Consider the following 27,622-nt stretch of genomic DNA (forward strand, 5'->3'; position numbering starts at 1 on the left):
CTTATATTCATATGCTATATATTGCTATATATATAATAATATACCTTATATTTTTATGCTACATATTGCTATATATATAGTATTATACCTTATATTCATATGTTTGAGGGGTTTTTTTTTTCTTTAAATCAACTGGCGTCAAAAAGTTTTGTAAATTATTCCATTTAAAAATTTCATGTCTTCCAATATTTATCAGCTGCTGTACGACCTGCAGGAAGTGGTGTATTCTTTCCAGTCGGACATAGGTGGCAACAGAGTGCACGGTGTCAGTGTCAGGAACTATCCAGAGCAGTAGAAAAACTCTGTAGAAAACAGTTCCTATCACAGACAGAGGTGGCAGCAGAGAGCACTCTGTCAGACTGGAAGGAATACACCACTTCCTGCAGGGCATACAGCAGCTGCAGACTTGAGATTTTTAAATAGAAATAATTTACAAATCTGTGTTACTGACACCATTTGATTTAACAACTTTTTTTTCTACGGACTAACCCTTTAAGGCGTATAGACTTCATAAGGAGGGCAGCTGGGACGTAGGAGATAGAGTCAAGGTGGTAAACCCATTTATAATTTTTCTTCCAGTTTCATTGACACCAATATACCTTATTACTAGGTACAGATTATAGTCAACCTCATATTACAGTCCACTATGGCGTCATGCCCAGTAATGTAGTGAAGCAGTCTAACAATAACCTGTATGCAAGTATGATATGTATATAGTCTATTTATTTTTCTATTAATCCATATAATTAGAGCATATATATATATTTTGTTCACAAGCACAGGATGTGAGACGTCTCCGAGAACAGTAAAAGTAAAAGCTCAGCCAGCTAATAGTAATCTCTAGTTAAACATTACACAAAGAGAACAATCAAAGCATTTAGCAAAAACAAAGCATAAAAGCTGCAGAGCAGGATACTCACGTCATTATATTAAAGAACATTTCCTCTTAAAATTAAATAAAAATCACCAAATTTATACGCCCTTGAAAAAAAATTATATATATATATATATATATATATATATATATATATATATATAAAAAGATTTTTATGCATGTAATGTGAATTTTTATAAAATGTATTGTAATAAAAAAAGTAAAAAATATATATATTTTAGAAGCCCTTGAATTGTCCTCTACTGTCAAAATATGATCCTGTCCTTTTATTTAGGGACGTTTCTCCTTGTGTTGGCTGAAAGCAGCCATTACAGCTCCCATAGGGCATGTCAGCCATCTTTTTGTGACAGCCTGGGTACACAGCCCAACCTACCCGAACTCCCTAGGGCAGGGATGGGGAACCTTCAGCCCTCCAGCTGTTGGAAAACTACAATTCCCATCATGCCTGGACAGCCGAAGGCTGTCCAGGCATGATGGGAGTTGTAGTTTTCCAACAGCTGGAGGGCCGGAGGTTCCCAATCCCTGCCATATGGGATTACAGCAGCCTGTAGTCTGCTGCCATACAGTACAGGGCAGGTGATTGGCACAGGATTATTAATAGATTACTCCTGATTATAATGTAAGTACTTCCTATCACAATATTATGGTAGGGATTATTCACTATGTGTCAGTGTCACTGCAGTGTACAGATAACTAGAACACATGGTGCCCATATAACATTGCCATTTGCTGGCCAAATATCATTACGGGATAGTCATGTAAAGGGAATGTGTCAGCTGTATATCATGCTCAGAGCTTTAGACATGGGCAGACAGGACAAAGTTGTAAAGGCCGGGCTGAGCCGCAGCATGCTGACCCTGCAAACATCAATCTGTGTTATTAGATGGGGCATGACTATGGGTATTGCTGAGTTCTTTTCAGCTGTGGCCAAAATACTTATCTAATCCCGTTATTTGAACACATACCCCACTTTCCTAACTATCCTAAAAATCAGATGACAGCAATTAAGGTTAAAAAAAACATGGCCATAACAGCAACTTTAAGGGGTACCCCGGTGAAATCAATTGTTTTCAAATTAACTGGTATCAGAAAGTTATACAGATTTGTAAATTACTAGTATTTAAAAATCTCATTCCAGTACTTATCAGCTGCTGTATGTCCTGCAGGAAGTGGTGTATTCTTTCCAGTCTGACATAGCGCTCTCTGCTGCCACCTCTGTACATGTCAGGAACTGTCCATAGCAGTAGCAAGTCACTATGGAAAGCCACTCCTGCTCTGGACAGTTCCTGTCACAGACAGAGATGGCAGCAGAGAGCACTAAGTCAGACTGAAGGCAATACACCACTTCCTGCAGGACATATAGCGCTGAGGAATCTGTTGGCGTTTTACAAATTAAAAATATTATTATTATTATACAGCAGCTGATAAGTACTGGAACGTATGATATTTTTAAAAAGAAGAAATTTACAAATCTGTATAACTTGCTGACACCAGTTGATTTCAAAACAATTTCTTTTTACAGGAGTTCCCCTTTAATTAAAGTGCTTAAACAGAACAACCATATGCATATAAATAACATGTCAAGTAATACTAAATCTAAGGGTATCTGGCAGGGCACCATCCAGCAGTATCACTACCGAAAATACGGTGAACAGCACCAGGTAGACCCTCACATTCTGCAGTTGCATCATTCTTATGGTGTGTTTAGACAGAGAGATTTATCTGACAAATTTTTGAAGCCAAAACCAGGAACAGACTAGAGAACAGGTTATAAAGAAAAGACTGAGATTTCTCCTCTTTTCAAATCCATTTCTGGCTTTGGCTTCCAAAATCTGTCAGATAAATCTCTTAGGAACCTCATTTTCATATATATTTTAGGTAACTTTGTTCCCCTGATCAGAGTGGTCCCCAGATTATTTGTGATTCTCTTATTGTCAAGGGACCATTCTAACCAGTTGGTTTTTTTAACTGTGGAAATTTTCTATAGGCTTTGTATGGTATTACAGACCACAGTCTTTTAAGTGAACTGATATTGGAGCCAGAAAAGTTTTTATACATCAGGTTCTGAGTGTACAGACCCCGACCGATTAGGAAAATGAGTCATGGAGAAGTTCATAGTCATCTTGTTCTCTTCTGGCTCTCTGTCATGAGAACAGGATGGCCGCATAATGTAAGACAATGGGACTGTCTCGGTCACACAGACACAGAGCAGGGAGAGAGCGGCACAGTGTGTTTCTCCCCCACTCTGACCCTGATAGGTAAAATCTTTTCATATATCTCTGTGACATGTCAAAAGTTTTCATTTCATGACAGGCCCACTCCATGTTCACTTCAAAACCTTTCTGAACAAAAAAGTGTATGTGCAGAATATAAAGGTACAACTATACATATAGCATATATAAAATATTATATAACATGCTTAAAGTGACACTGTCACCTCCTTTTTGCATTCTGACATCTCTACACAGGTGTAAAGGGTAAATTTAGTGGTTTTCATACCTTATTGTTAGGAATCGGACAGCAGGACAAGACAAGACAGTGAGCCCTAAGCTCAGCCCCGCCCACTGTCCTCTACCTACTTGCCACAATCCGCCCTAAGATGGCGGCGAGCAACTGGGCGGCAGTCCCTGCACTGGCTAGGTGGGACACAAAGACAAGACAGACAGACAAAACACAATGAAGAATAGTCGACAGTCCGGGTCACAACAATCGGGCAGCAAAAGTACAAAATCACAATCCAATAAGCAGAGTCAAAAAACAAGCAATATGGTCAGGGGCAGGCGGTTAGCAAGGATGGTCAGAACACAAGGCAGAAGGGTCTGAGAAACGACAGATAATAGCAGAACTCAAGCAGGCAGAGACTAAGTCAATAACCAGCAATGATATCCCAGACTGAGGAAGTTATATAGGAGGCCAGGGTTCTGATCCAGAACATAATTGGACCATCCCCCTGATCTCCAAGCACAGACAGGTGAGAACAAAACAGATCCACTGGCAGGAAGACCTGTCAGTCACAGCAGAACCAAAACACAGATTAACCCTGACATGGCCAGACAGAACTCAGCAGGTGAAGTCGGGTGTGTCTCTCAAGGTGAGCAAATAACCAGTGTTCACACACTACAAAACATAACACAGAAACAGAATGGCAAGAAAATCAGCGCCTTCTTGGCCGCACGGCACGAGCCGAGGGGCGCATAATGCTCCGCAAAGATACAGTCCTGACGGTACCCCCCCTTTTATGAGGGGCCTCAGGACCCTCACAGGACTCAACCTCACTTAGAAAATTGCCATCTGACTCCCATTCATCAGAAGACGAGTCCATGGCATGGAGAACAGGCTTACTGACAGGACGAGCAGAAGAATATGATAAATTCACATCAGATACAGGCAAATAAGGTACAGCAGAACTAGAAACATTTATTTCGCCAGAGGGTACCTGTGCGCCCAAGTGACTTTCCTGGGAGTCACCTGAACGCTGATGATCTGGGTGCAGGTTTTCTTGCCGCTTGGGCCGCTTGTGGCAGAAACTGATGTAATGGCCACTGTCACCACAGTAGTAACAAAGACCGTTGTGTCTCCGGTGTTCTCGCCTGGTCCTGGCGTCCAATTGTCCCAGCTGCATGGGCTCGTCCTTGTCCTCATGAATATCAGGGATAGCAACAGAGTTTTTGACAGAGCAGGGAACAGAGGTCTTAGAAGGGTCAGAGCCTACTCTCTCCCTATGTCTGTCACGGAGCCTACGGTCTATGCGAATAGCTAAATTCATGGCCTGCTTAAGGGTGGAAGGATCTGGGTGTCCTGTCCAGGCATCCTTAATGCCATCAGATAACCCCTGCTTAAAGGGGTAGTCCACCCAAAAAAAATTTCTTTCAAATCAACTGGTGCCATAAAGTGCCAGAGATTTGTAATTCACTTCTATTAAAAAATCTTAAGTCTTCCAGTACTTATTAGCTGCTGTATGTCCAGCAGGAAGTAGTGTTTTCTTTCCTGTCTGACCCAGTGCTCTCTGTTGCCTCCTCTGTCCATGTCAGGAACTGTCCAAAGCAGGAGCAAATCCCCATAGAAAACCCCTCCTGCTCTCCAGACTGGAAATAATACAACTTCCTGTTGGGCATACAGCAGCTGATAAGTACTGGAAGGCTTGAGATTTTTTAATAGAAGTAAATTACAAATCTCTGTCACTTCATGGCAGCAGTTGATTTGAAAGAAAAATTTTTTGGGTGGACTACCCCTTTAAACTTGCACCTAAGCGCAGGATCATTCCATCCGGATGGAACGCACCACTGGCGGAACTCGGCACAATACTCCTCCACCGGTCGCTTGCCCTGTCTCAAAACTGTCAACTGCCTCTCAGCTGCTGCTGCCCTGTCAGGGTCATCATAGAGTAACTCCAATGCAGAGAAAAACTGATCCACAGAAGATAACTCAGTGGCATCTGGAGGCAAAGAAAAGGCCCACTCCTGTGGAGGTCCTTGTAAGAGTGACATAACGATGCCCACTCTCTGGCTCTCATCCCCAGAGGACCGGGGACAAAGTCTGAAAAACAACTTACATCCCTCTCTGAAGATTCGAAAGGCCTTTCTCTCGCCTTTGAACCTATCAGGAAGCTGCACAGGAGGTTCTGGGTGAACAGCAGCAGATAGCATGGCATTTTGGCCCAGGAAAGACTCTACCTGCTGCACCCGTTGCGTAAGGTCCAGAACAAGCTGGTTGAGACTTTGCATTTGCTCAACCAGAGCTTTCATGGGGTCCATAGCAAGGTAGAGAAAAAAAAAAAGTAGGGCTGGTTATTCTGTTAGGAATCGGACAGCAGGACAAGACAAGACAGTGAGCCCTAAGCTCAGCCCCGCCCACTCTCCTCTACCTACTTGCCACAATCCGCCCTAAGATGGCGGCGAGCAACTGGGCGGCAGTCCCTGCACTGGCTAGGTGGGACACAAAGACAAGACAGACAGACAAAACACAATGAAGAATAGTCGACAGTCCGGGTCACAACAATCGGGCAGCAAAAGTACAAAATCACAATCCAATAAGCAGAGTCAAAAAACAAGCAATATGGTCAGGGGCAGGCGGCTAGCAAGGAAGGTCAGAACACAAGGCAGAAGGGTCTGAGAAACGACAGATAATAGCAGAACTCAAGCAGGCAGAGACTAATGCTGCGTTTACACAGACAGATTTATCTGACAGATTTTGGAAGCCAAAGCCAGGAATGGATTTGAAAAGAGGATGGATCCCAGTCTTTCCTTTATGACCTGATCCCTGTTTATAGTCTGTTCCTGGTTTGGGCTTCAAAGATCTGTCAGATAAATCTGTCTGTGTAAACGCTCCATTAGTCAATAACCAGCAATGATATCCCAGACTGAGGAAGTTATATAGGAGGCCAGGGTTCTAATCCAGAACATCATTGGACCAGCCCTCTGATCTCCAAGCACAGACACCTGAGAACAAAACAGATCCACTGGCAGGATGACCTGTCAGTCACAGCAGAACCAAAACACAGATTAACCCAGACATGGCCAGACAGAACTCAGCAGGTGAAGTCGGGTGTGTCTCTCAAGGTGAGCAAATAACCAGTGTTCACACACTACAAAACATAACACAGAAACAGAATGGCAAGAAAATCAGCGCCTTCTTGGCCGCACAGCACAAGCCGAGGGGCGCATAATGCTCCGCAAAGATACAGTCCTGACACTTATTTTATATCTTACGTCATGGTGCTTGTTCAAGTAAAAAGTCATCTTTTATCAACTGCAGATCGTGCTAAGTGGGCGGGGCCTCGCAGCATTAGCACAACTTAGCCCCCCCCCCCCACAACGCCACATTTGGCCCTGCCCCCTCTTCGGCCATTGGAACAGGCTGGCCGAAAGGTCTAGATCCCACCCCTTTTATGTTTGACAACCGATGGGCGTCAACGGGGCGGGGGCAGCGGCGCCGTTGTGGGCGGGGCTAAGTGGCGCTAACGCCAAGGACACTTTTTACTTGAACAAACACCATGACGTATGATATGAAATAAGGTATCAAAAATGCTAAATTTACCCTTTACACCTGTGTAGAGATGTCAGAATACACAAAGGGGGGACAGTGTCACTTTAAAGTGTAACTGTCATTTAAATGTCACTTTTCAGAAATCAATAAATATCAAGAGTACAAGATATTTTAAAGAACTCTGTAGTAGATTTTATTAAGCAAAAACAGTTTCCTTCTGTACTCAAAAAGCTGTTTTCCCCCCTCACTTCATTAGAAGCAGGATTTCTGTGTATATTATGCTCTATGGAGGGGGAGGGGTCGAACTTTCTGACCTCTCTGAATCCAGCAATTTATCTGGCCACAGTCTGCAAACTGTACAGCTGCTTGTCTCCTCTTCCTGCTCACTCATCCCCCTTGGCCCCTCCCCCCTCCATAGGTTATAATAGACTCAGCAAACCTTCTTTCACTTTGCTCTTCTGTAATGAAGACGGCTTTGCCTGATAATGCACAGATGAGAAGTGAGGGGGAGGCTGGAAAACAGCTTTTTGATTAATAAAGCCGAATAAAACCCTATTACAAAGTTTCTTAAAATTGCTTGTACTAGTGATCTCCGTTATTAAAAAAAATTAAATGACAGTTACACTTTTATTAAAAATATGAACATCCATTATAAGAAGCAGCTAATATTGCTGTTATCTGAATACTCACACTAGATATATTCAGAATTTTTCAGAATTTAGATTACGCTGCAATTAGAGATGAGTGAACCGGGTTCGGGTTCGAGTCGATCCGAACCCGAACGATCGGTATTTGATTAGCTGGGGCTGCTGAACTTGGATAAAGCTCTAAGGTTGTCTGGAAAACATGGATACAGCCAATGACTATATCCATGTTTTCCACATAGCCTTAGGGCTTTATCCAACTTCAGCAGCCACCGCTAATCAAATGGCGAAAGTTCAGGTTCGGATCGACTCGAGCATGCTCAAGGTTCACTCATCTCTAGCTGCAATACCAGACACAGCCTGTGGACAAGAGTGGCGCTGTTTGTGGCTATAAACACAATACCTTTACCATTTCCCCTCCAAAATATTCTCACTCTTCCTCTAAAGGTTTTTTGCCCAATTGTTCATTGTTCATTTCCGCCGTTGGATGAAATGTTGGGTATTGTGTGAGCTTCTAGTATGTAAAGAACAATTATGCTGTTTGGATAAATAGAATCACCAGCTACGATTGTTTTAGTTGTTTGTGTATCTGACACAGCAGCAGGGATCACGGGCTCTGATCTGTAAGGTTTACTAGTCTCCATCTCATCATATGTTACACCAGAATGTGTGAGATCTAAATATGTTCTTCTCCGTGTGGTGTCCTCGTAGGCTTCGGTCCGGCTGTGAACAGTACTGTGAATGCCAAGCTGAATAATGAGATTCGCCCTCTCCTACAAGAGTCGTTGCAGTCAGCAAGAGGTAACCGCCATTGGTACTGCCAAGCGCCAATCCAGCCTTTTTAACAAAGTCCTGAATAATATAAATGAGCGAACCTCAGGCACGCTTAGGTTAGTCTGAACGCAAACGTTCGGCATTTGGTTACCCGTGGCTGAAGAATGAGAATGCAGAATACAGCCTATAGCTTATGATTGCATCCATGTTTCCAGGACTCCCTAGGGCTGCATCCAACTTCTTCAGTAATCAAGTACAGAGCGTTTGTGTTCGGGCTAACCTAAGCGTGCCTGAAGTTCACACATCTCTACTGATAAACCCAAGACAGTCTGGTTGCTATGGAATTATTTCATGACATGCCATATAAGAATTGATAGTTAGGCAGCGTATCCATAAATACCTATAACACATCTAGTTTCAATATGGAAGAAATTATTTAATGTTTCATAGGATAGCATATTTGTGTTAGCATGTTTTTGGGAGTAAATGGTGGGGTTCATGGGGCTATGCCATTCACCCAATTCCCATTAATGTCAATGGGACTTATGCAAATTGTTTAAGAGATGCATTGTTTTTGGTATCTCCACATATAGGCCAGAAAGCCAAATTTTGGCATTGTGGGCAAACCCCTTTAACTAAAACACAATTAAACATAAACAATACAATGTATGGTGCATTAGGGTCCTATTACACAAAGCGATTATCGGCCTATCGGCGATTATCTTTATGTGAAGAGCATTGATTTGCTGCCGTACCTCCATGCAACAGGAGCGGTGGCAGAAGACCGCCTCTATCTCCTATAGGTTCCCGCACAATCTGAGTCCCACGAAATAAAAAAAAAAGCAGGTACGTCATGTTCCCAGCTCTTCCAGCTGCATTGTCATGGCCCGGCTGAGCGATTGCCTATTCAGCCAGTCAGTGACTGGGGTGTTGTCCCGCCCCAGTCACTGATTGGCTGAGCGGGCAGTACCTCAGCCGAGGACATGATGTTGCAGTTGGAAGAGCTGCAGGACACCGGCAGCAGTCAACTGGACGTAGGAGTGGCGATGCGGGGAACGAGAATAGGTAAGTATACTTTGTTTATTAGTTTCCTGCACCCCACCCCCCCCCCACCACCACCACCACCATCTTTCTCCTTTTTTGAATTTGGTGAGACTTCTTCTTTGATGGACAAAGCTTTTCAATGTTTCAACTCTTCTATTTTTTTTTATTCATATTTATTTTTAAAACCTATACAAAAGAAGTCTTTCAACTCTTCTATGGCATTCTTCTGATCTGGGTTGTCAGAATAAGCAGGCTCTATGCCAAACTGGTCTCAGTATTTGCCTGCTTACTTTAAAGGGGTTATCCAGTGCTACAAAAACATGCCCACTTTCTTCCAGAGACAGCACAACTCTTGTCTCCAGTTCAGGTGCGGTTTGCAATTAAGCTCCATTCACTTCAATGGCACTGAGCAGTAAAACCCCACCCAAGCTGGAGGCAAGAGTGGTGCTGTCTCTGGAAGAAAGTGACCATGTTTTTGTAGCGCTGGATAACCCCTTTAAGGTGAGACTTGGGTCCCTTCTGTAGCCTGAACACCAAGATATATCTATGCATATATAGGATATTTTACAAAGGTTAATAGTAATGTGCTCCATAGCCTACAACCATATTGCAAAACAGCAGTTGATAGTCAAACATGTTTTGCCAATGGCGCCACCATTGGAGACCGCGAATGAGAATGCTAATAAAAGATGATTCCAGATGGAAAAGTTTAAGGTGTAGAGGCAGGTGTAAAAGTTTTTTCTCTTGTATGTCATACAGATCTGGAAATGGCAGCTCAGATTGTGGTGGATGTCAACAAGACTCTGATGGACCTGCAGGCAAAAGGACAAGATCTTATGGATGAGGTCATCAGTCACAGAGATTCTCTACTAGCAGTGTTATCCGACCCAAGCTGTAAAAACTGCAAAGATGCCGCCAGCATTATACAGAATATGCAGCTGGACCCGAACCAGATCCAGGTGAGTCCATATTGTTATCCAAAACTTTCCATCTGACTAATGGGGAAGGTTGTTTCAAAAATGATAGATAGATAGATAGATAGATAGATAGATAGATAGATAGATAGATAGATAGTAAAAAGATGATAGATAGATAGATAGATAGATAGATAGATAGATAGATAGATAATAGATAGGAGATAGATAGATAGATAGATAGATAGATAGATAGATAGATAGATAAATAGGAGATAGATAGATAGATAGATAGATAGATAGATAGATAGATAGATAGATAGTACTTACCATTGATACCACTGACATTTGTTTTATATTTTAGGTTCCTTCTATTGGGGAATATGTGGATAAATTGGCCAATGTGAGAAAAATCAACCTCCCTGGGATTTGTGAGAGGGTAATGTTTTATTTTCCTACAATACCAATGATGAATATACTGACATAAGTAATTGGGAGGGGAGCAATATGTAAGAGACAGGGTGTTGTGAAGGTAACATTTTTCCATGTATTGCTCATGACAGCCCTTCATAAAAGAAACATTAAAAAGGCAACTCCAAAAATCCACAATCATCTCGTTTTGCCTTATATTAAATTAAAACTGATAAAAGATAAAGAAATCTCTAAAGATAGAGAAATCTTCTGCTATGTCCCTCCTCCTCCTCCTCTTCCTTGGTATTCTGTGATTTCCTGGTTCAGCTGAAACCAATGTTTTTCTCCAGCTTTGAGGAAATATCTAACAAAAAGTTGTCGGCTTTAGTCAATCTCTTATTGTTAGAGGTGTGCCCTGATGATAACCCACTCAGCTCCTCATGCTCTATAACCTGTTGGTTTTTATGGCATGGTTATGACAGGTTCCCTTTAAAGGTCTTGCCATCGTATAGACTTTACTGTGCCTTCGAAAAATACCTCTCTTACTTGCTCTCACCAGATAAACCCTTGTACTTCCATCTGGTTTCTTTATTTGACTGCTTATAACCTTCTTATTTGTCCTTCTACTTCATCATTTGTTGAGTAGCATGATTTCCCATGTGTCAATGGATTAAGCTAAGCCGTAATCATTGGCCAAACTGCTGACGTCTACATTAACCTAGAAGGCTTCTTTGATTTCTAATAAGAGACATGTATATACTGTGTGCAGGAGGCCCGTAACAGTCAAACATTTCTCGAAAATTGGTTTCATTCAATTATTTTTTAGCTTTTTATTTTACCCCCGTGGTGGCTTCTCATGTCGTTGCTTCTCTACTGTTCTTCTCCTTGCCGCCTTACATCTAAGCGTTCCTTGTTGGTTGCTTGTGTCATTCTGTCATTCCGGTTCTTTCATCTTCCTCACAGGCTCTGACTGCTTTTCTCAGCCCTCCCCCTCACTGACATGTCATTAGTTCCTATTCTCTTATCCTCCCAGGCACTGCAAGCACTCAGCGATATGCCAAAACTAGTGAACACACAGACTTCCAATAGTATAAGAGGTGAGTCGTAAAGCCACAAGGCTTAAAGGGTTCCTGTGTTTTTACGTATAGCTACCTAAAATCTTCCCAATGCCATGTTTCTTCCTATTCTAGATATCACATTGACCTTGAATGAGACACAAAAAGTAATCGAATCCTATGCCGGCAAAATTCCTATTCTGCGATACATTGAACCTATTGATGATGCAGTATATAGCTTTGAACAAAAGACCAAAGTGTATGGCGGTGAAGTAGAACGCTATGAATATTACAGGTAAGTATAAATTGTATATACGTGAGGACCAGTACCTTAAGTTATACACAGTATTAGGCTATGTTCACACAACGTATTAGACCGGCCGCTTCATTGTGTGAACTGACAGGGTTTCCTACGGCCGCAATTCATTGAATTACGGCTGCAGAAAACTGACATGTCAGTTATTTGCGGCGCCGCATGGGATCCCGGACGGAGCGTATACCATGTGTATACACTCCGGCCGAGATCCCATAGAACAAGAGGCAATGTTCCACACTGCATAAAGTACAGCCGTTGTTGCCATCCATACTTTTACGTAGTGTGAACATAGCCTAATACTCATATAACATGTCAAAAATAATTTTGGGGACTCCACCGATTCTGTGAACAAAAGGTCCTAATTCCAAGCTCTATGGAAAAGTCAAATGTATTTGCTATTGGAAGGGGCCTCCAAACTTTCCATACCTCATTCCAGTGATGTGATTGCGCCTACATATCCGCTTCTCCATATATACTAACAATGGATTAGTGAGGGGGCAGTGGGCCCAGCTGTTAGACCTGTTTTCTGCAGTACTTGTTCGGTGGAGCACGACCCAGGGATTCTCCCTTAGGCCCCATTCATGTTATCAGCCACATGTCAAGGTATACATGAACCTGTCAAAAAGATGATAGTGTATAACCTGAGTAGCATGATTTCCCAAGTGTCAATGGCTACTCTAATAGGCCTATAGACCTTAATGGGACAAACATGGTCTTAGTAGTGACCAAGCTTGTTTGGTCTATTTCCGAAACATATCATGGATTTGTGTAGGACATAAAAAGGTGGTCCCAGTGCTGGCGTCCGAGTTCTAATGTTCAGCCCCCTCACTGTAGTGCAAGATTTGAACAATACTGAGACTGGATAACACCGCCACACCAGACTGGATAACGCCAGATTTATAACAGACATATAAAATAAAAAAAACAAAAAAAAGGTTGTTTCCTTCCCCCTTCTCCCTGGTGTTGCCCCCCTGCAAGGTGCTGCCCTAGGCACCGGACCACGGGTTCCTAGTGGTAAATACGGCCCTCGTGAACATAGGACAGGGCTGAACATCACAGGATACAGGAGACAGAGCAAGACCTGCACAGAGAGAGAAAAGGGTGAAGGACCTAATCACATGTCCTGAAGGTCCTCAACCTCACAGTGTGGAGAGGAGCCCGACAGAGAGGAAGAGAGAGAAGACTGAGCTGTAGGTGCTGTGTAAGAGCAGGGGCTGGCTGGCAAATTTTAGCCTGGGGGGCAAGCCCACAGCACTGGCCCATGAGTAGCGGCTAGCGGCCCATCCTTCAAGGACCACCCTGTCCCTTACCTATTATTACCCTCCCCACATCAGTGCAGGGAAGGTAGATGGTAACTTGGAACTGTACGTCCTCCAGCAGCCATGTTCCCACAGTTCGGATAACGTCTTCGGGCCTTCCACTCATTTGTAAACAGGGAATTCCAATTGCTCCCTGTGTCACTTTCCTGTATGAGGCTATGTTCAAACACTGTATGACACTGGCCATTTCGTGACCCGGCTGGTGTCAGATAGTATCAACCTGGTCGATACTGCAGGATGATCTTCAGCGCTGTTGAATTCAGATGCGGGTGCATCCGTGCGCGCCCGCATCAGAATTCTCCGCTGCTCACAATGGAGCATGCGGCCGGAGCTGGACGCTCCATTGTGTGAACTGACAGGGTTTTCTGTGGCTGCTATTCAATGAATGACATGCTAGTTTCTTGCGGCACCACTAGGGATCCTGGCTTCTATACGGGAGAGCGCACGCTCCACCGCTGTCTCCACTCAAAGAAGTGACATGTCACTTCTTTGAGTGGAGAGCGGCGGCAGCGGAAGAGTGCGCGCTCTCCCATAGAGAAGCAGTTTCACACTGAGACAGGCGGGATTCTGCGGTGGAATCCCGCCTGTCTCAGTGTGACTATTCCGCCTGATTTACCCAGTGTGAACAAGGGCTGACTCTGACTCCACAGCCCTGGTGTAAACATACCCTAAGTATATGGGACGGCTCATCACAGAAACAGAACCGTCCCATAGACTTATATTGACAAAGTGACTTCTGGCCCCTTCACACAGAGCAGTAGAAATTCCCTGGTCACAAATGACCAGAAGGGCTGGAGAAGTTATCCGAACTGTCAGAACATCGCTGCTGACAGAAGTACAGGTCCGGGGTGCCATCTACCAACCCTGCACTGATGTGGGGAGGGTAATAATAGGTAAGGGCTGGAGTGCTCCTTTATAGGGAACCAATTAGCACAATTGTGCTGATGTGGTTTTCAGCTGCACAGTATAGATCTACTGTGCAGCTCCCCGAGGCTACCAACCACTGAGTATAAGGGTATAAACCCACACACCGTATACACATCAGATACGCAACAAATACGCAGCAGATTAGATCTAAATAACTGAACACAGCATCAAATCTTCACCGTCAAACTTTTGCGTATCTGCTGCGTATATGGTGTGTGGGTTTGTACCCTAATGCTGCGTTTACACAGAGAGATTTATCTGACAGATTTTTTTAAGCCAAAGACAGGAATGGATTTGGAAAGAGGAGTTATCTCAATCTTTCCTTTATGACCTGTTCCCTGTTCATAGTCTGTTCCTGGCTTTGGCTTCAAAAAGCTGTCAGATAAATCTCTCTGTGTAAACACACCATAAGATGGTGGGAAAGCTGGGTAACCTCCATTATACTGACATACAGGATGCTGGGAAAGCTGGGCGACCTCCACTTTACTGACATACAGGATGCTGGAAAGCTGGGTGACCTCAATTACACTTACATACATGATGCTTGGAAAGCTGTGTGACCAGAGTATACAGAGAGGGGGCAGGGGATCCCCTCACCCATGTACTGTTCAGGGCCTGGCACCCATACAGACCCCCCTGCATATTTGGGCACAGGCCCTGAACAGTACATGGGAGGGGGTGCAGATCCCCTCTGCCCTCACAATACTGCTTACTAGGCCATGGTGCAGGGGAGAGGGGATGCTGTATAATTCATAATAAACATCTTACCCATATACTGTTCAGGTCTAGTGGATGGGCCCCCGCCCGCGAAACTCCGCCCCCACAACTTTGGCTCCGCCCCCTTTCACCCGAAACCCTTACCTAGGCCATAGTAGATGGGGGTCCTCTCCATCAGTCCCAGGCAGGAGGGGGTGGTCTGTCCTCTCTTCCAGGGCAGTGGGCAGGAAGCTGTGAGCTGTGCTGCCTGCTCCATGAGTGAAGGAAGAACCACACAAGTAAGCACCCTCTCCCGCAGCGACCGTGGCCCCGCCCCCGCGATCATGGCCCCGCCCACTCACCGGCGACCATGGGAGAAAAAAAAACCTTTTCCCCTTCCCCTGAAGATGCCGTCCTAGGCAAATACGGCCTGAATGTGCTTTAGCTGTTCCTGTTGCCTGTGATATGTAGAAACGGCCCTGCACAGCAGCCTTACTGACATCCGGCTGCCGCAGCCCTTGGTGAGTTGGGGGGACCGGCCCGGGGGGCATATGCCACCCTGCCCCCCGGCCCAGCCCGCCCCTGTGTAAGAGTGTCTGAGTGTGTCAGTCAGTCTTTGTTTCAGTCTGTCAGGCAGTGTCTGTGTCTGTCAGGCAGTGTCTGTGTCAATAATGTGTGTTTGTGTATGTTGGTGGTCTAAAGTGGTGCCTAAAGTAATTGCACATAGTGTTCGGATGATGGGTGCATAGTGGATGTATGAGGGGCCCGCTGAGGCTCTGTCACCCGAGAGCTCGCAAAAACCTGGAGCCGGCCCTGACCTGTCCTGCACAAAAACAGGGTATTTGTAGTTTATATGTAGTCTGGTCTCTAAGTGTGGTCTATCAGGAACCATTTTAATTGGTTGCCAACGTAAACCACAGCGTTTAGATGAAAAAATAATGTGAATGCGGCCTTAGTTGTACTCTGAAGCCCTTTGTCTCACTCCACCCATCATTAATTCAATGTCTAAAGCAATTTGTTATTACAAACCTATCAGTACCAATGTTCTTTGGGCATTCATGACTTCTTCTTGAAAAGTAATCTCGATGTAGATGTTGACCACATTATTCTCCATTTCCCCCACAGGTGGGTAGTAGGAGTTGTTCTGTGCTGCGTTCTTCTCCTGATAGCTATCTGCACTATACTGGGGCTGCTCTTTGGAGTTTGGGGCCTCTACCTACTGCGAGATCCTGAGAACAGCAGACGGAGGAGGAGGGACGGAGTTGGATTCCTCTTAATGTAAGTCATTGGGGATGGAACTTAAATGCAGCAGATTATCTATACTTCCCTTACACCAATGAATGTAAATGTTAAATCAACACTGTACATCCCACCAATTGGTCCCACCAATCCAACAAGGGATAGCATACCCTAGCAATATGTCTCCACTAAATGATGGATTATCCCTTTAATATATAATAGTGTGTTTATTATACAAAGTGGAATAGTTTGCCGACAAGCTGACACTCTAATAAGCATGTTCATGTTGCAGTGAGGTGTATCTCTCCCTTCTGTTTGCCTGGATGATCATCATTTTTGTGTTCGTCACCTTCCTGATCGGAGGAAACATACAGACTCTTGTGTGCAATCACTGGGCCAATGGGGACATATATAGGGTAAGTGAACAGAATTCTATACATAAAATAGCATCTCCTACATGTAATGAAAACTAATAAGTATGTGCCCCCTGTTTTTATGCAGTTTCTGGATGACCCAAACAATCTACCTCAGAACATAAACTTGAAAAGACAACTTGGGCTCAGGGAAAATTCTAACTTCACCGACTTGTATAGGTGAGTATTACACGCTGACTGTGGATCCTTATTACATTTCAGATAGGTTTGTGCTAATTTTTGTTAGAAGGGTCAAGAGGCTGATCATAGGCTATCCAACTATTGGTGATTAGCTGCAATCTGTGGGATAATAAAGCAGCAAGTGTTCAATTACACTACAGCACCTCCGCAGGACAAACTGAGCAGTACAGTCAATGGGCTCCAGAATGAGGGATGTTCTTCATAGCATAGGAGAAGTTGAAATAGGATTATGATCTTGATTTGTGTTTCCCCCTCCAGACAGTGTAAACGTGGCGCTCCAATTTGGACTGTTCTTCAGTTAAATCCTATTGACTTGGACTCTGCATTCAACATTTCGCAGGTAAGACCTATGGTGGTGCTATGCTCTAGCAGGTACTACACCGTAACAGAAATAGCCGTAGTGTATCTATCTATTATATAGCATGAGGAAACCTATCATTATAAACATTATGTTCTAAGGGAGGTAGGAATAAACCAAGGGTGTGTATGTACTATATAGCATTCAAATACACAAAGTCAGCCTATTGCTTTACTATTGTGTTCCCCTATATACTATAATCCCGGTTATTTTGGTTTCAGCTGTAGGCTAGCATTGTATTAAAGGCTTAGACATTACAATATACTTCAAGAGGTGAATCACCTTGAGCTACTTGTGTTACTATCTTCTGAGTAATACAGATGAGATGAAAGGATCTCTACTCTAATCCCAGGGTAAAGTTGTATTGCCGTAAACCTGTTTTCTTATTACTTTCCCAGTACACAGGACAACTGAAATCACAGATAGACAACCTTAATGTGAGTGTGGCTGGCCTCGACCTGATCTCCAATATTGCAATCATGGTTCTAAAGGACTATAACAACAGCGGATTAGACCAAGTGCCTTCTAGCAGCATCCTGTCACAGGTATGACTATGGAGATGTGGCTAATGTATAGGTGGCTGAAGAGTAAGACAATTGGAGACCAGTGGACATATACAGAATATAAGTTCAGATATATTTGTTAATGGTTCTTTTCCAACATTTTGAACCGCGTGTATAATAATATTTATACTGATCTAAGCGTTCATGTACAGTAAGAACTGAAGGATTTGGGAGCTGTCAATGCGTCCGTCATCCCATTTTCACACCCCATTTACTATGCTGTGAGAAGAAAAAATTTGCTAGTGAAAGATACAGATCCCTCTGTGAACAAAGATGGCCGTGTCCCCAAATGTTGGGTGGTAATGCTATTAGGTAGGAAGGTCTTGCCAGATCTCAGCCTTACATAAAGCACTTTTATAGCTGTCTGCCTCTTATCGCTGGAAGTGTATAATGCCCTATATATAATGTATATAAATCCCTTCTTGACATTACTCGGGCACCATTTTATATACTGTACATTGACAAAAAATAAAGTACCTAAATAATAATGTCAGATTACTTTAAAACACAGCATGCAGTTATGTAAAAGATCACAGGTGAGATCTGAAGGAACACTGGGTGATAAGAGGGTGTAAAAGTTCTAACACCACTGACCTATTTAAAAAAAAAACTTTCAGAGGCTACTTTGGGGTAGTGTACCTCCTGGTGAAAGCTGTGACTGCTAGATATGGCTCTACGATACAAAGACATTTCACCTAGTTGTTTTTGAGAGGTGGCACATCAGTGGAATGTGAGAAACAGGATGGTAGTTTATTGCCAATCTCATCTTGTATCCAGGCTAGGAATAGTGTTGAGCGGACTTACCAGACTGTTCATGTTCGGCAAAGTTCTCAGAACCCAAGACTCAACTTCCGCTGGAGGAAAACATGCCAGGAAAACATGGATGCAGCTTTGGCCTATGGCTTTATCCATAGGGATCCAGGACTCCCTAGGGCGGCATCCAGCTTCTTCACTCACCAGGAGTCAAATGCCAAGCGTTCGGGTTCGGAGAACATTGCCGAACCCAAACAGTTTGGCGAGTTCACTCAAGTAGCCAAAAGGGTACCAAACCCTCTTTTCAATTGTACAGTTTGCCCCATGTGTATCCTTTTGCTTTAATATTGTAATAACTTATAATCACTGCTTCTTCATTTCTTACTCTTTTCACCAGATACAATCTCCTCCTATAATTGTACAAATTGGCCAATTTATCCCAAACCTGAAAGGTCTCGCCTCCATGCAGGTAACCCGTAAATCATGATTATATTCTGATCCAATTAGAACATATTCATTCTTTTCTAGTTACACTAGTACTGGGATTAGGAATAGTTAGATACACTATTTGTAGAGTCTATGGCGGATTCCAATAACCATATAACATTCTCAACTGGATATTCTTTTCTGATGTATATTTCTATAAGCATTTTACCCACCACCATGTTATATTAAAAACTGCTATCATATGTGACTAAGGACCCTTTGGACCCCTTACAGGGCCCAATTATGACTGCTATCTTTACCACCTTAACTTGAGTCCCTTTAAAACCATGCGTCCATATGCATTTGGCCCTCATATGACCTTTGTTTTGAAAACCGCTACATTAGAGCTGGTGATCTATCTTCTAATACTACACTGATTGCAGCTACAAATAATCAGGATGCCAATGGCAGCATTAATCTGTGGGATTAAGTTTTGTAATTACATTGGGATTAAGCAAAGTGGCTGTATTCCCACCGTGGCCATTCACCGGATTGGGGTCATTCTCGGCACTCATCATCCTGTTGGATTATTTTATCCTTATTCAGAGTAACACAAACATAAGGAGTCAGCTGGAGAATGAGGCAGCCGCTCTGGCAGGTATACAGATTGCCGCCCAACAAGATCAAGAGTCCTTCACGGTAGGTATCTACAATGCATGGTGTAAAAGACCAATAGCATGATATGTAAACTGGTGGGTGCCTACAACAGTTATCCCAAAGTATGCCCCATAATGCTGGCTTCACAGTGCTTGTCTCTTCTTTTGACTCCAGTATTCTTAGTCAAAACCAGGAATGGTACCAAAAAGACAAAAAAATTCTGCCCCTTTTTCTAAATTTTGGATCCATTCCTGGTTTTGGCTCAAAATATTGAACACATACTGACTGAGTTCCAAAATGAAGATCAACAACTGATAAACACTTACTATAAGGCTGGGTTTGCACACTGTAAAAACTCAGCTTTTTTATGGTGTCAGTGAAGATCATCCTGACCAGTAGTGCAGTACCAGCCGGATGAACTTTATTTGTGCTGAATTGGGATGCGGGCACACACGGATAAAGTTCATCCGGCCGGTACTGCGATACTGGTCGGGATGATCTTCACTGACACCATAAAAAAAGCTGAGTTTTTACAGTGAGTTTCGCCATAGCACACAATGGAAATTGCGGCTCCGACACAGCCGGCCGGAACAATAAGTTTTTCCTGCGGCTGCTAGGGATCCCGGCTGGAGGTGAAGATTTATCAAAGGGTGTAAAATATACACTAGTAGAAACTGCCCATAGCAACCAATCACAGCTCAGCTTTTATCTCTGGTAAAATGAAAGAGGAGTTGTGATTGGTTGCTGTATGCACTTTGCACCAGTCTATATTTTACACCCTTTGATAAATCTCCCCCTGTGTGTATACACATGGCCGGGATTCCATTGACTGCTGTGCAATGTAAATTTTCTACTAATTATGGCCGTTGTTGCAAATCAGCAACAACGGCCGTGAATAATAGAAAATGTAATACTACATGAGAACCCAACATTACACCTACTTCCCTATTTTCTATATGTATAATACCACATGTATTTTTATAGGATGGGTTAGAGGTTAGTTATGGTGTTCCTGGTTATTAAAGGGGTACTTCAGCGGGGGGGGGGGGGCTATTTTGGGATCTGGACGGATCCTTTTAAAGTCTGCTCAGATCCCGCCTCTGTCACTGACTTGCTGAGCGGACTTGAGACGTCAAGTCTCAAGCCCACGTCAGACACCAGAAAGCGGCTGGAAACCGGGGACCGGAGCGCCGCGATACAGGACCTGCCACTGGATCCAGGGAGGTGAGTGGACGTCTTTTCTCTCAGCCACCTCCTCTCCTGATCCCAAAATAGCCCTCCCGCCGGAGTACCCCTTTAAGGGCTAATGCATAATATCTCCGGAGGTCAGGGAAACATTTGCTCTATAGCGCTGTAAGCTGGTTATAGGTAAATCCTTTAAAATTTTAGAGGTCTGTTCTGATTCACAATGTATAGTATATTCAAAGCTTAGCTATTGTGTTCAGAATCCCCTATTTCCATCTTAGTGAACTCAAAATTAGATGTATAAAGGTGCTCCCCCTAGAGGCGGATACAGACAGGAAGAATTTTATCATTGAGGACCCATGTAGACTACAGATTTTTCAATGTGAAATGTCAGAAATCCATAGACAAAGGTGGCACAGAGTTTTTCACCTTTTTGGATGTAGATTAGCCCTATAACAAGGAGACTAGAAACCCCTCCCCAACTGCACTCCTGTCCTGTAAATACCATATGGGTCTAGATCATAGTATAAAACAATAAACACGCTATTGCTATTTAATCTTGTGAAATCAATTGTTAGTAATGACTAGAGAATACATAGATACCCATTAATGATATACTGGTGGCATGCTGCTTCTTGTTTATACCTATATAAAATGTAGAGCATTCAGAACAGGCCTAACCTGGTATCTCCTGACTGGATAGAGCGTAATAACCATGATAATATGTTTAATTGCTGCCTGAGTCAAGAACTTCTGATGTGTGTGGAAATCCTGACATATTGCCAGGGCATTCTATAGTGTTGTTTTTGTTGCAGGGTAGCTATAAGGCTAAGTAAGGCTAGACTAGTCTGGCCTACATTGAGCTTCATATTGGACTGACTGTATCCATGATATGGCCGCCATTGTAAATGTTGGGTTATGTTGCAATGTTTGCAGTGTTTAAGCAGTAATAGTAAAAGGGGACCTGTATTCACATTATGTATGTCCTAATCAAAAAAGCACAGCATGCCATAAAGCAATGCAATGGTCTTAAATTATTATTTTATTTTTTAGGAGAAGCTGAACAACAGTCTTCAAGCTTTGGCAGTGTTGGCTCCTAATCTTAAAGTGAGCATAGACTACTATGTTAAAGTGTCATTTAAAAAAAAAAAACCTGACCTGAATTTGAGGTTTGACCCCAGAGACATCAGCTTGTTAATCCCATTTTCTTAGGATAGAGGATAACAAGCTCAGATGGCATACTTCTTTAAGGCCCAAAATAGGCTGGAGCAGAAAAAAAAGCATACATCTAGGCTGGGCAGACATTAAAAAGAAAAAAAAAACAATTATACTCACCTGCACTGATCCCCTGCTCCATCCACCCCGCGCTGCCTGATATAATCACTGGCTGAAGTGGGTGAGTATAATTTTTTTTTTCTCTTTTAGCCTGAACACACGCTATTTTAATGGGCAAGTTTCTTTAAGGGATTAGGGTAGTAGCGAGCCCCATTCCCTTCAGAAACACCATATAGCTGTACAGACTGCACATGAAGGGGGAGATTTATGAAAGGGTGTAAATATACACCTGGTGTAAACTGCCCACAGCAACCAATCACAGCTCAGCTTTCAGCTCTGGTAACATATAAAAGGAGCTGTGATTGGTTGCTGTGGGCAGTTTACACCAGGTGTATATTTACACCCTTTCATAAATCTCCCCCGAAATGTCTACCCCAATGGACACCTATCTGCATAGTGATTTCCTGTAATAAATTTATTGTGTATGTCATCTAACACAGTACACATCTTTGTTCTTTTAGGGTGGGATACAACGTACTGCGCAAAATATCTACACGCTGAAAGGGCCTTTGATTCAGGGAACAATTGAACAACTGAAGAACGTAAGTTACATACACATTGCTGTTTATAAAGGAACCCCTAGGGATACTGTATTTGCCTTTTTAATACTGGTTTATCCTTATGTGGCAGAGGGGCAATTGAGTACTCCGGGGCCCAGGTGCAACTGTAATTTCAAGAACCTCTTTAACCGTGGCCTTCGCTGTATTTAAAGGGGTTGTCCAGTGAATTTTTTTTTCTTTCAAATCAACTGGTGTCAGAAAGTTATATAGATTGGCAATTTACTTCTATTTAAAAATCCCAAGTCTTCCCATACTTATCAGCTACTGTATGTCCTGCAGGAAGTGCTGTTTTATTTACATTCAGACTAGGTGCTCTCTGCTGACATCTCTGGCCCAGACAGGAACTTTCCAGAGCAGGAGAGATTTTCTATGAGGATTTGCAACTGCTCTGGACAGTTCCTGACAAAGACAGAGGTGGCAGCAGAGCGCACCATTTCTAAATGTAAATAAAACAACACTTCCTGCAGGACATACAGTAGCTGATAAGTATGGGAAGACTTGCTATTTTTAAATAGAAGTAAACTACAAATCTATATAACTTTCTGACACCAGTTGATTTGGAAGAAAAAAAACCTTTAATATATGAAGAACCTAAGTGATTGATTTATTGGTTTAGAATAATTTTTACTACTTGATCTTACTATCCAGACTTGTACTCCCCGTAAAATAACAATTCGGGAGCACCTTTTCTTAGAACTCTATGTTCTAGTCAGAGTATGTAAGGACACACCCCTTTGACCAGGGAGTGGTAACATCCAGTTGTCAATTTATTTATTTTCGGGAGATAGTTCTAAGAGATGAAGAGACAGAAACTAATATTTATTAGAAAATATGTCAGGGGAGCTGTCAAGTCCTCCTTAGTGTATCCATCAATTGTCTATTGTTACTGAATTGTGTAACAATAGGTAAATGACACGTTTTCATGTCTGGTTACTTCAATAGGAGAGCAAGTGTCTACTTGATCAAGCTATAGGATACTTTTCTCAATACATCGACTGGGTGAAGCAAACTGTAAGTTGATTAAACTCTGACAAAGAATCAATAAAATTATACGAGATGTAAAACAAGTCTGTTTTCTTCTTGAAATAGCGCCACCCTTTTTCATAGGTTGTGTCCAGTAATGCAGCTAAGCCTTATTATTATTACAATACTGGACATGACTCGTGAACAAGTGGTGCACTGTCTCTTTAAGAATACAAACCTGTCTTTTTAATCTCTCAAACCCATTGAGGTCTGCCGTGCCAGGATATCACTACAGATTATACAGATTACGTGTAATGATATCATATATAATCACAATCGCTTTAGCTAATTACTGTCTGGATTTATTGCAAGATACCGTAGGTAGCACATGTCAATGTCTTTTGAGGCTACCTGGGCGTGTATGACATTCACTTTATTGCTCACGGTATATAATCACCATGATTTAGTACCAGTAGAACCAGTTTCTGCCTATAATGAACTGGTTTTATAGGAGTATTAGCAGTTACTGAATTAGTATTGACAGTAACTTATCTAAACGCTATGGGGGAGATTTATCAGACATGGTGTAAAGTGAAACTGGCTCAGTTGCCCCTAGCAACCAATCAGATTCCACCTTTCATTCCTCACAGACTGTTTAGAAAATGAAAGGTGGAATCTGATTGGTTGCTAGGGGCAACTGAGCCAGTTTCACTTTACTCTATGTTTGATAAATTCCCCCCTTTTTTTATACCAGTATTGAACTGGGGCTTCTAGGTCCCTCCATCAATCTGGGGGCAGGCCTGGTCACAGTGTAAAGTGTATTGGGTTCTCCCGAGTCTCCACTGACAGGTGATGTCGGTGGAGAAAGGAGTCGAATGTGATTGAATTTCACAACCCAAATCCTTTGTTCTCGTAGAGATAAGCCCCCTCCCCATAGAGAACACAGGAATATTCGGCCATGCTGCTCATTTCTAGATGTAGTCGGGAGAAGCATGCAGCAGTGTTTATTGGCTCACTGCATCACATTAAAGACTCCATTGTAAGTCTATGGGCCTGACTCCTGCAATGTGACCTATGCTATAAAAATGAAATAGTGGAAAACTATCGCAGTTTAAAGGGAATCTGTCCCTAGCCTATGTTACCTTCATTTAAGGCAGTATAAACTAGTTACAGAAATACTGAACTGCTAGGTGTATTACGTACTGTACATCATTCTGTGCAGACCTTCTCCTGAGTTCTGAGAGAATTGGCTTTGTGCTGCTCTACTTCCTCCACACTCCAGATGTTCATTGACAGCTGTCTGCCTATATACAGTTTAGGTAGTCAACTGTCATTCAGCAGCTGTTGGGCAGAGTGTGCTGGTGCTCATGAATATCCAGGACTGCTAGGCTTACACACATAATGGAGAGGACTACTTATTGTCCATGTTATTCAGGAGGATATCTCTGGTCAGCTGCACAGAACTATGTAAGTGATACATCATTCTGTTCAGCATCTCTGTCACTAGTTTATGCTACCCTGAGATAGAACAGCCTAAACCTACTGTTTAAGTAGCCAGAACCGAAAGCAGCTATAGTTGTCTCTTGGTCATCCACACAATATACAGTACCTATGACTTCCTGTATGATCTATCATGGATCAACACTAAATTTTACATTACTGATATACAGGTTTGCACCAGACATTGTATCCATTATAGCAGATACTGTACACAGAGCTATAGAGTGGTAGTATGTAGTCCACAGAGAACCTGCCTGTACTACAATGGATGACATTTATCTCATGGAAGTGACTCCAGTCTATTGTGTATCTGCTAAACTGTGTATTATTATTCCAGATCACAAATAATATTGCCTCCTGCCGTTCACTGCCCACAACACTGGACAATGCCCGCCTTGTGCTCTGCGATCATGTGACGGACCCCTGGGTGAGCGGACGTGCAAGAAACAGTTCAGGATAGTTACAGCGCAATCCCCATATATTGTAGATAGGAGCCAGAATGAAACTGTCTATGATTTATAGAATAGCGATTATTCCTGCAGAACAGGTTAGGCTAGATATAAAATAGTGCTGCTCATATGAATATAAATGGTTCCTGGAACCTGCAACAAATCTGCCCTATTTTTATCCTTAAAATGATGGGTCTTAAAGGAGTTATACAGGGTTAGGGAGAACACAGCTACTGTACTTTCTTGAAAAACAGCACCCCCCTTGTCTTCAGGTTGTGTGCGGTAGTACAGTTCAGCTCCATTCACTTCAATGGAAGCGAGCTACAAAACCCCACACCCAAAGAACAGGAGGTGCTGTTTTTGGAAGAAAGCGGCCATGTTTTTCTAAAAACTAGAAAACTCCTTTAATATAGAAAACATTATGAGGGACTAGCAAGTAGGTAAGCAGACGAAGTATAATCCCATGTACCTATATTCTTTGGGGATCATGTCAAAACCTCTATGTATTTTTCACAAGGAATGGTGAGGTATTTTTGTCCAAATGATCTTACTGCAAGGTCTAACGTTTATGTTTTTCTGTGTAGAACGGCTTCTGGTTTTGCCTTGGTTGGTGCACTATTATTCTCATTCCTAATGTATTACTCGGCATTAAATCGGCACAGTACATTGCACCAAAGTCTCGGTGAGTATACCCTGCACTCAATACATCTACAGTAGTTAGCCCTAATAAAATAATGAGTAACAATCCAACAATATGGACAATATTACAAGTACATTTACATTGGCTTACATTTGCATCCCACTACTGGTTAATAGATCTTCCCCTGTTTGGGTATAAGGAGAGGTTTAATAATCAAGGCTGGTGGGGTCAGGAGAGGCTTCTGGGAACAACTCAAGTGACAATAGTTCAGGCAGCGTGACAGGTTCCCATTAAAGGGAATATGTCACTAGGTTTATGTGGCGTATTGCTTACATCATTCTGTTTAGCCGCTCTCCTCATACGCAGGAGAATGGGATTTTTGCCGCACCTCTCCCCTCGCCCTCCAGCTGCTGATTGACAATTGTCAGTATAGAAAGACAACTGCCAAACAGTGGCTGGTGGCCAGAAGAAACTGGTGCTCATGAATATTGAGGACTACTGAGCACACGCACATAATATAGAGGACTACTTATTGTTCATGCTAGTCAGGAGGAGATCTCTGGATCAGCTGCACAGAACAATATAAGTGATACATCATTCTGTTCAGCTTCTGTCACTAGTTTATGCTACCTTTAGATAGGACACCATAAACCAACTGACAGAGTCACTTTAAATTATTTTTAAAGAATATTTGGTGATTTCCTATTTTTTTTTTTTTAAATAAGAAATACTGAAATGATGGAATTTTCACTCTGGCCACTAAGCCTAATAATAGGCTGTCACTTCCTGCTCTGTAGCATCATTTCTCAGAATTCTCTTCCGGCATGATTACTGTACAATGAAAGGTGCTGCCAGTAGATAAATAACTCATAATCCACCATTCACACTCGGTGATATCACTCCCCCACTACCTCCCTACACAGTGACCTTTGCACAGGTCACAGAGCACACCCACAAAACCCGTCTTATGGAAGTCAGTGATGCATTGCCAGCTTACAGATTCCTATGGTCCACATGGCAACTGTAAAGCAGCCATTCCCTATAGGAGAAAATATGGTCATGTGTAATCGTATTTAAGTCATGGTTTGTTGCTTGGGTTTGTGCTGGGACTTTTTGCTGGGGGAGGGTGAGAGAGGTGTCTTATACGGTGAACTACAAGTACAAGAAAAGAAAATGATTATTGTATCTTGGGCTGTTGGTGGTTACTATACAGGTAACAGGGATGTTTTCTTTTTTTCTTTTGGGTGACACTTTATATTTCTTTGCACTGGTTGGGGGAGATTTATCAAACATGGTGTAAAGTGAGACTGGCTCAGTTGCCCCTAGCAACCAATCAGATTCCCCTTTCATTTCCCAAAGAGTCTGTAAAGGACTGAAAAGTAGAATCTGATTGGTTGCTA

The 27,622-nt window shown here is 42.7% G+C and overlaps 1 protein-coding gene across 1 annotated transcript in view; it reads left to right on the forward strand.

Moving 5' to 3' along the window:
* The window catches only part of PROM2 (prominin 2), a 50,362-nt gene that overhangs the window by 21,276 nt on the left and 1,464 nt on the right, over positions 1–27,622 (forward strand). Inside the window, exons 6-22 of the mRNA XM_069943279.1 lie at positions 8,236–8,325; positions 10,102–10,301; positions 10,621–10,695; positions 11,701–11,764; positions 11,858–12,017; positions 16,106–16,258; positions 16,512–16,635; positions 16,721–16,812; positions 17,092–17,173; positions 17,590–17,736; positions 18,905–18,976; positions 19,540–19,632; positions 21,829–21,882; positions 22,572–22,652; positions 23,613–23,681; positions 25,471–25,560; positions 26,167–26,264. Of these exons, the coding sequence (XP_069799380.1) occupies positions 8,236–8,325; positions 10,102–10,301; positions 10,621–10,695; positions 11,701–11,764; positions 11,858–12,017; positions 16,106–16,258; positions 16,512–16,635; positions 16,721–16,812; positions 17,092–17,173; positions 17,590–17,736; positions 18,905–18,976; positions 19,540–19,632; positions 21,829–21,882; positions 22,572–22,652; positions 23,613–23,681; positions 25,471–25,560; positions 26,167–26,264 (1,744 nt within the window). The remainder of the gene's footprint in view (positions 1–8,235; positions 8,326–10,101; positions 10,302–10,620; positions 10,696–11,700; positions 11,765–11,857; positions 12,018–16,105; positions 16,259–16,511; positions 16,636–16,720; positions 16,813–17,091; positions 17,174–17,589; positions 17,737–18,904; positions 18,977–19,539; positions 19,633–21,828; positions 21,883–22,571; positions 22,653–23,612; positions 23,682–25,470; positions 25,561–26,166; positions 26,265–27,622) is intronic.

This window comes from Dendropsophus ebraccatus, chromosome 1, assembly GCF_027789765.1.
Source record: "Dendropsophus ebraccatus isolate aDenEbr1 chromosome 1, aDenEbr1.pat, whole genome shotgun sequence".
NCBI classification, from domain to species: domain Eukaryota; kingdom Metazoa; phylum Chordata; class Amphibia; order Anura; family Hylidae; genus Dendropsophus; species Dendropsophus ebraccatus.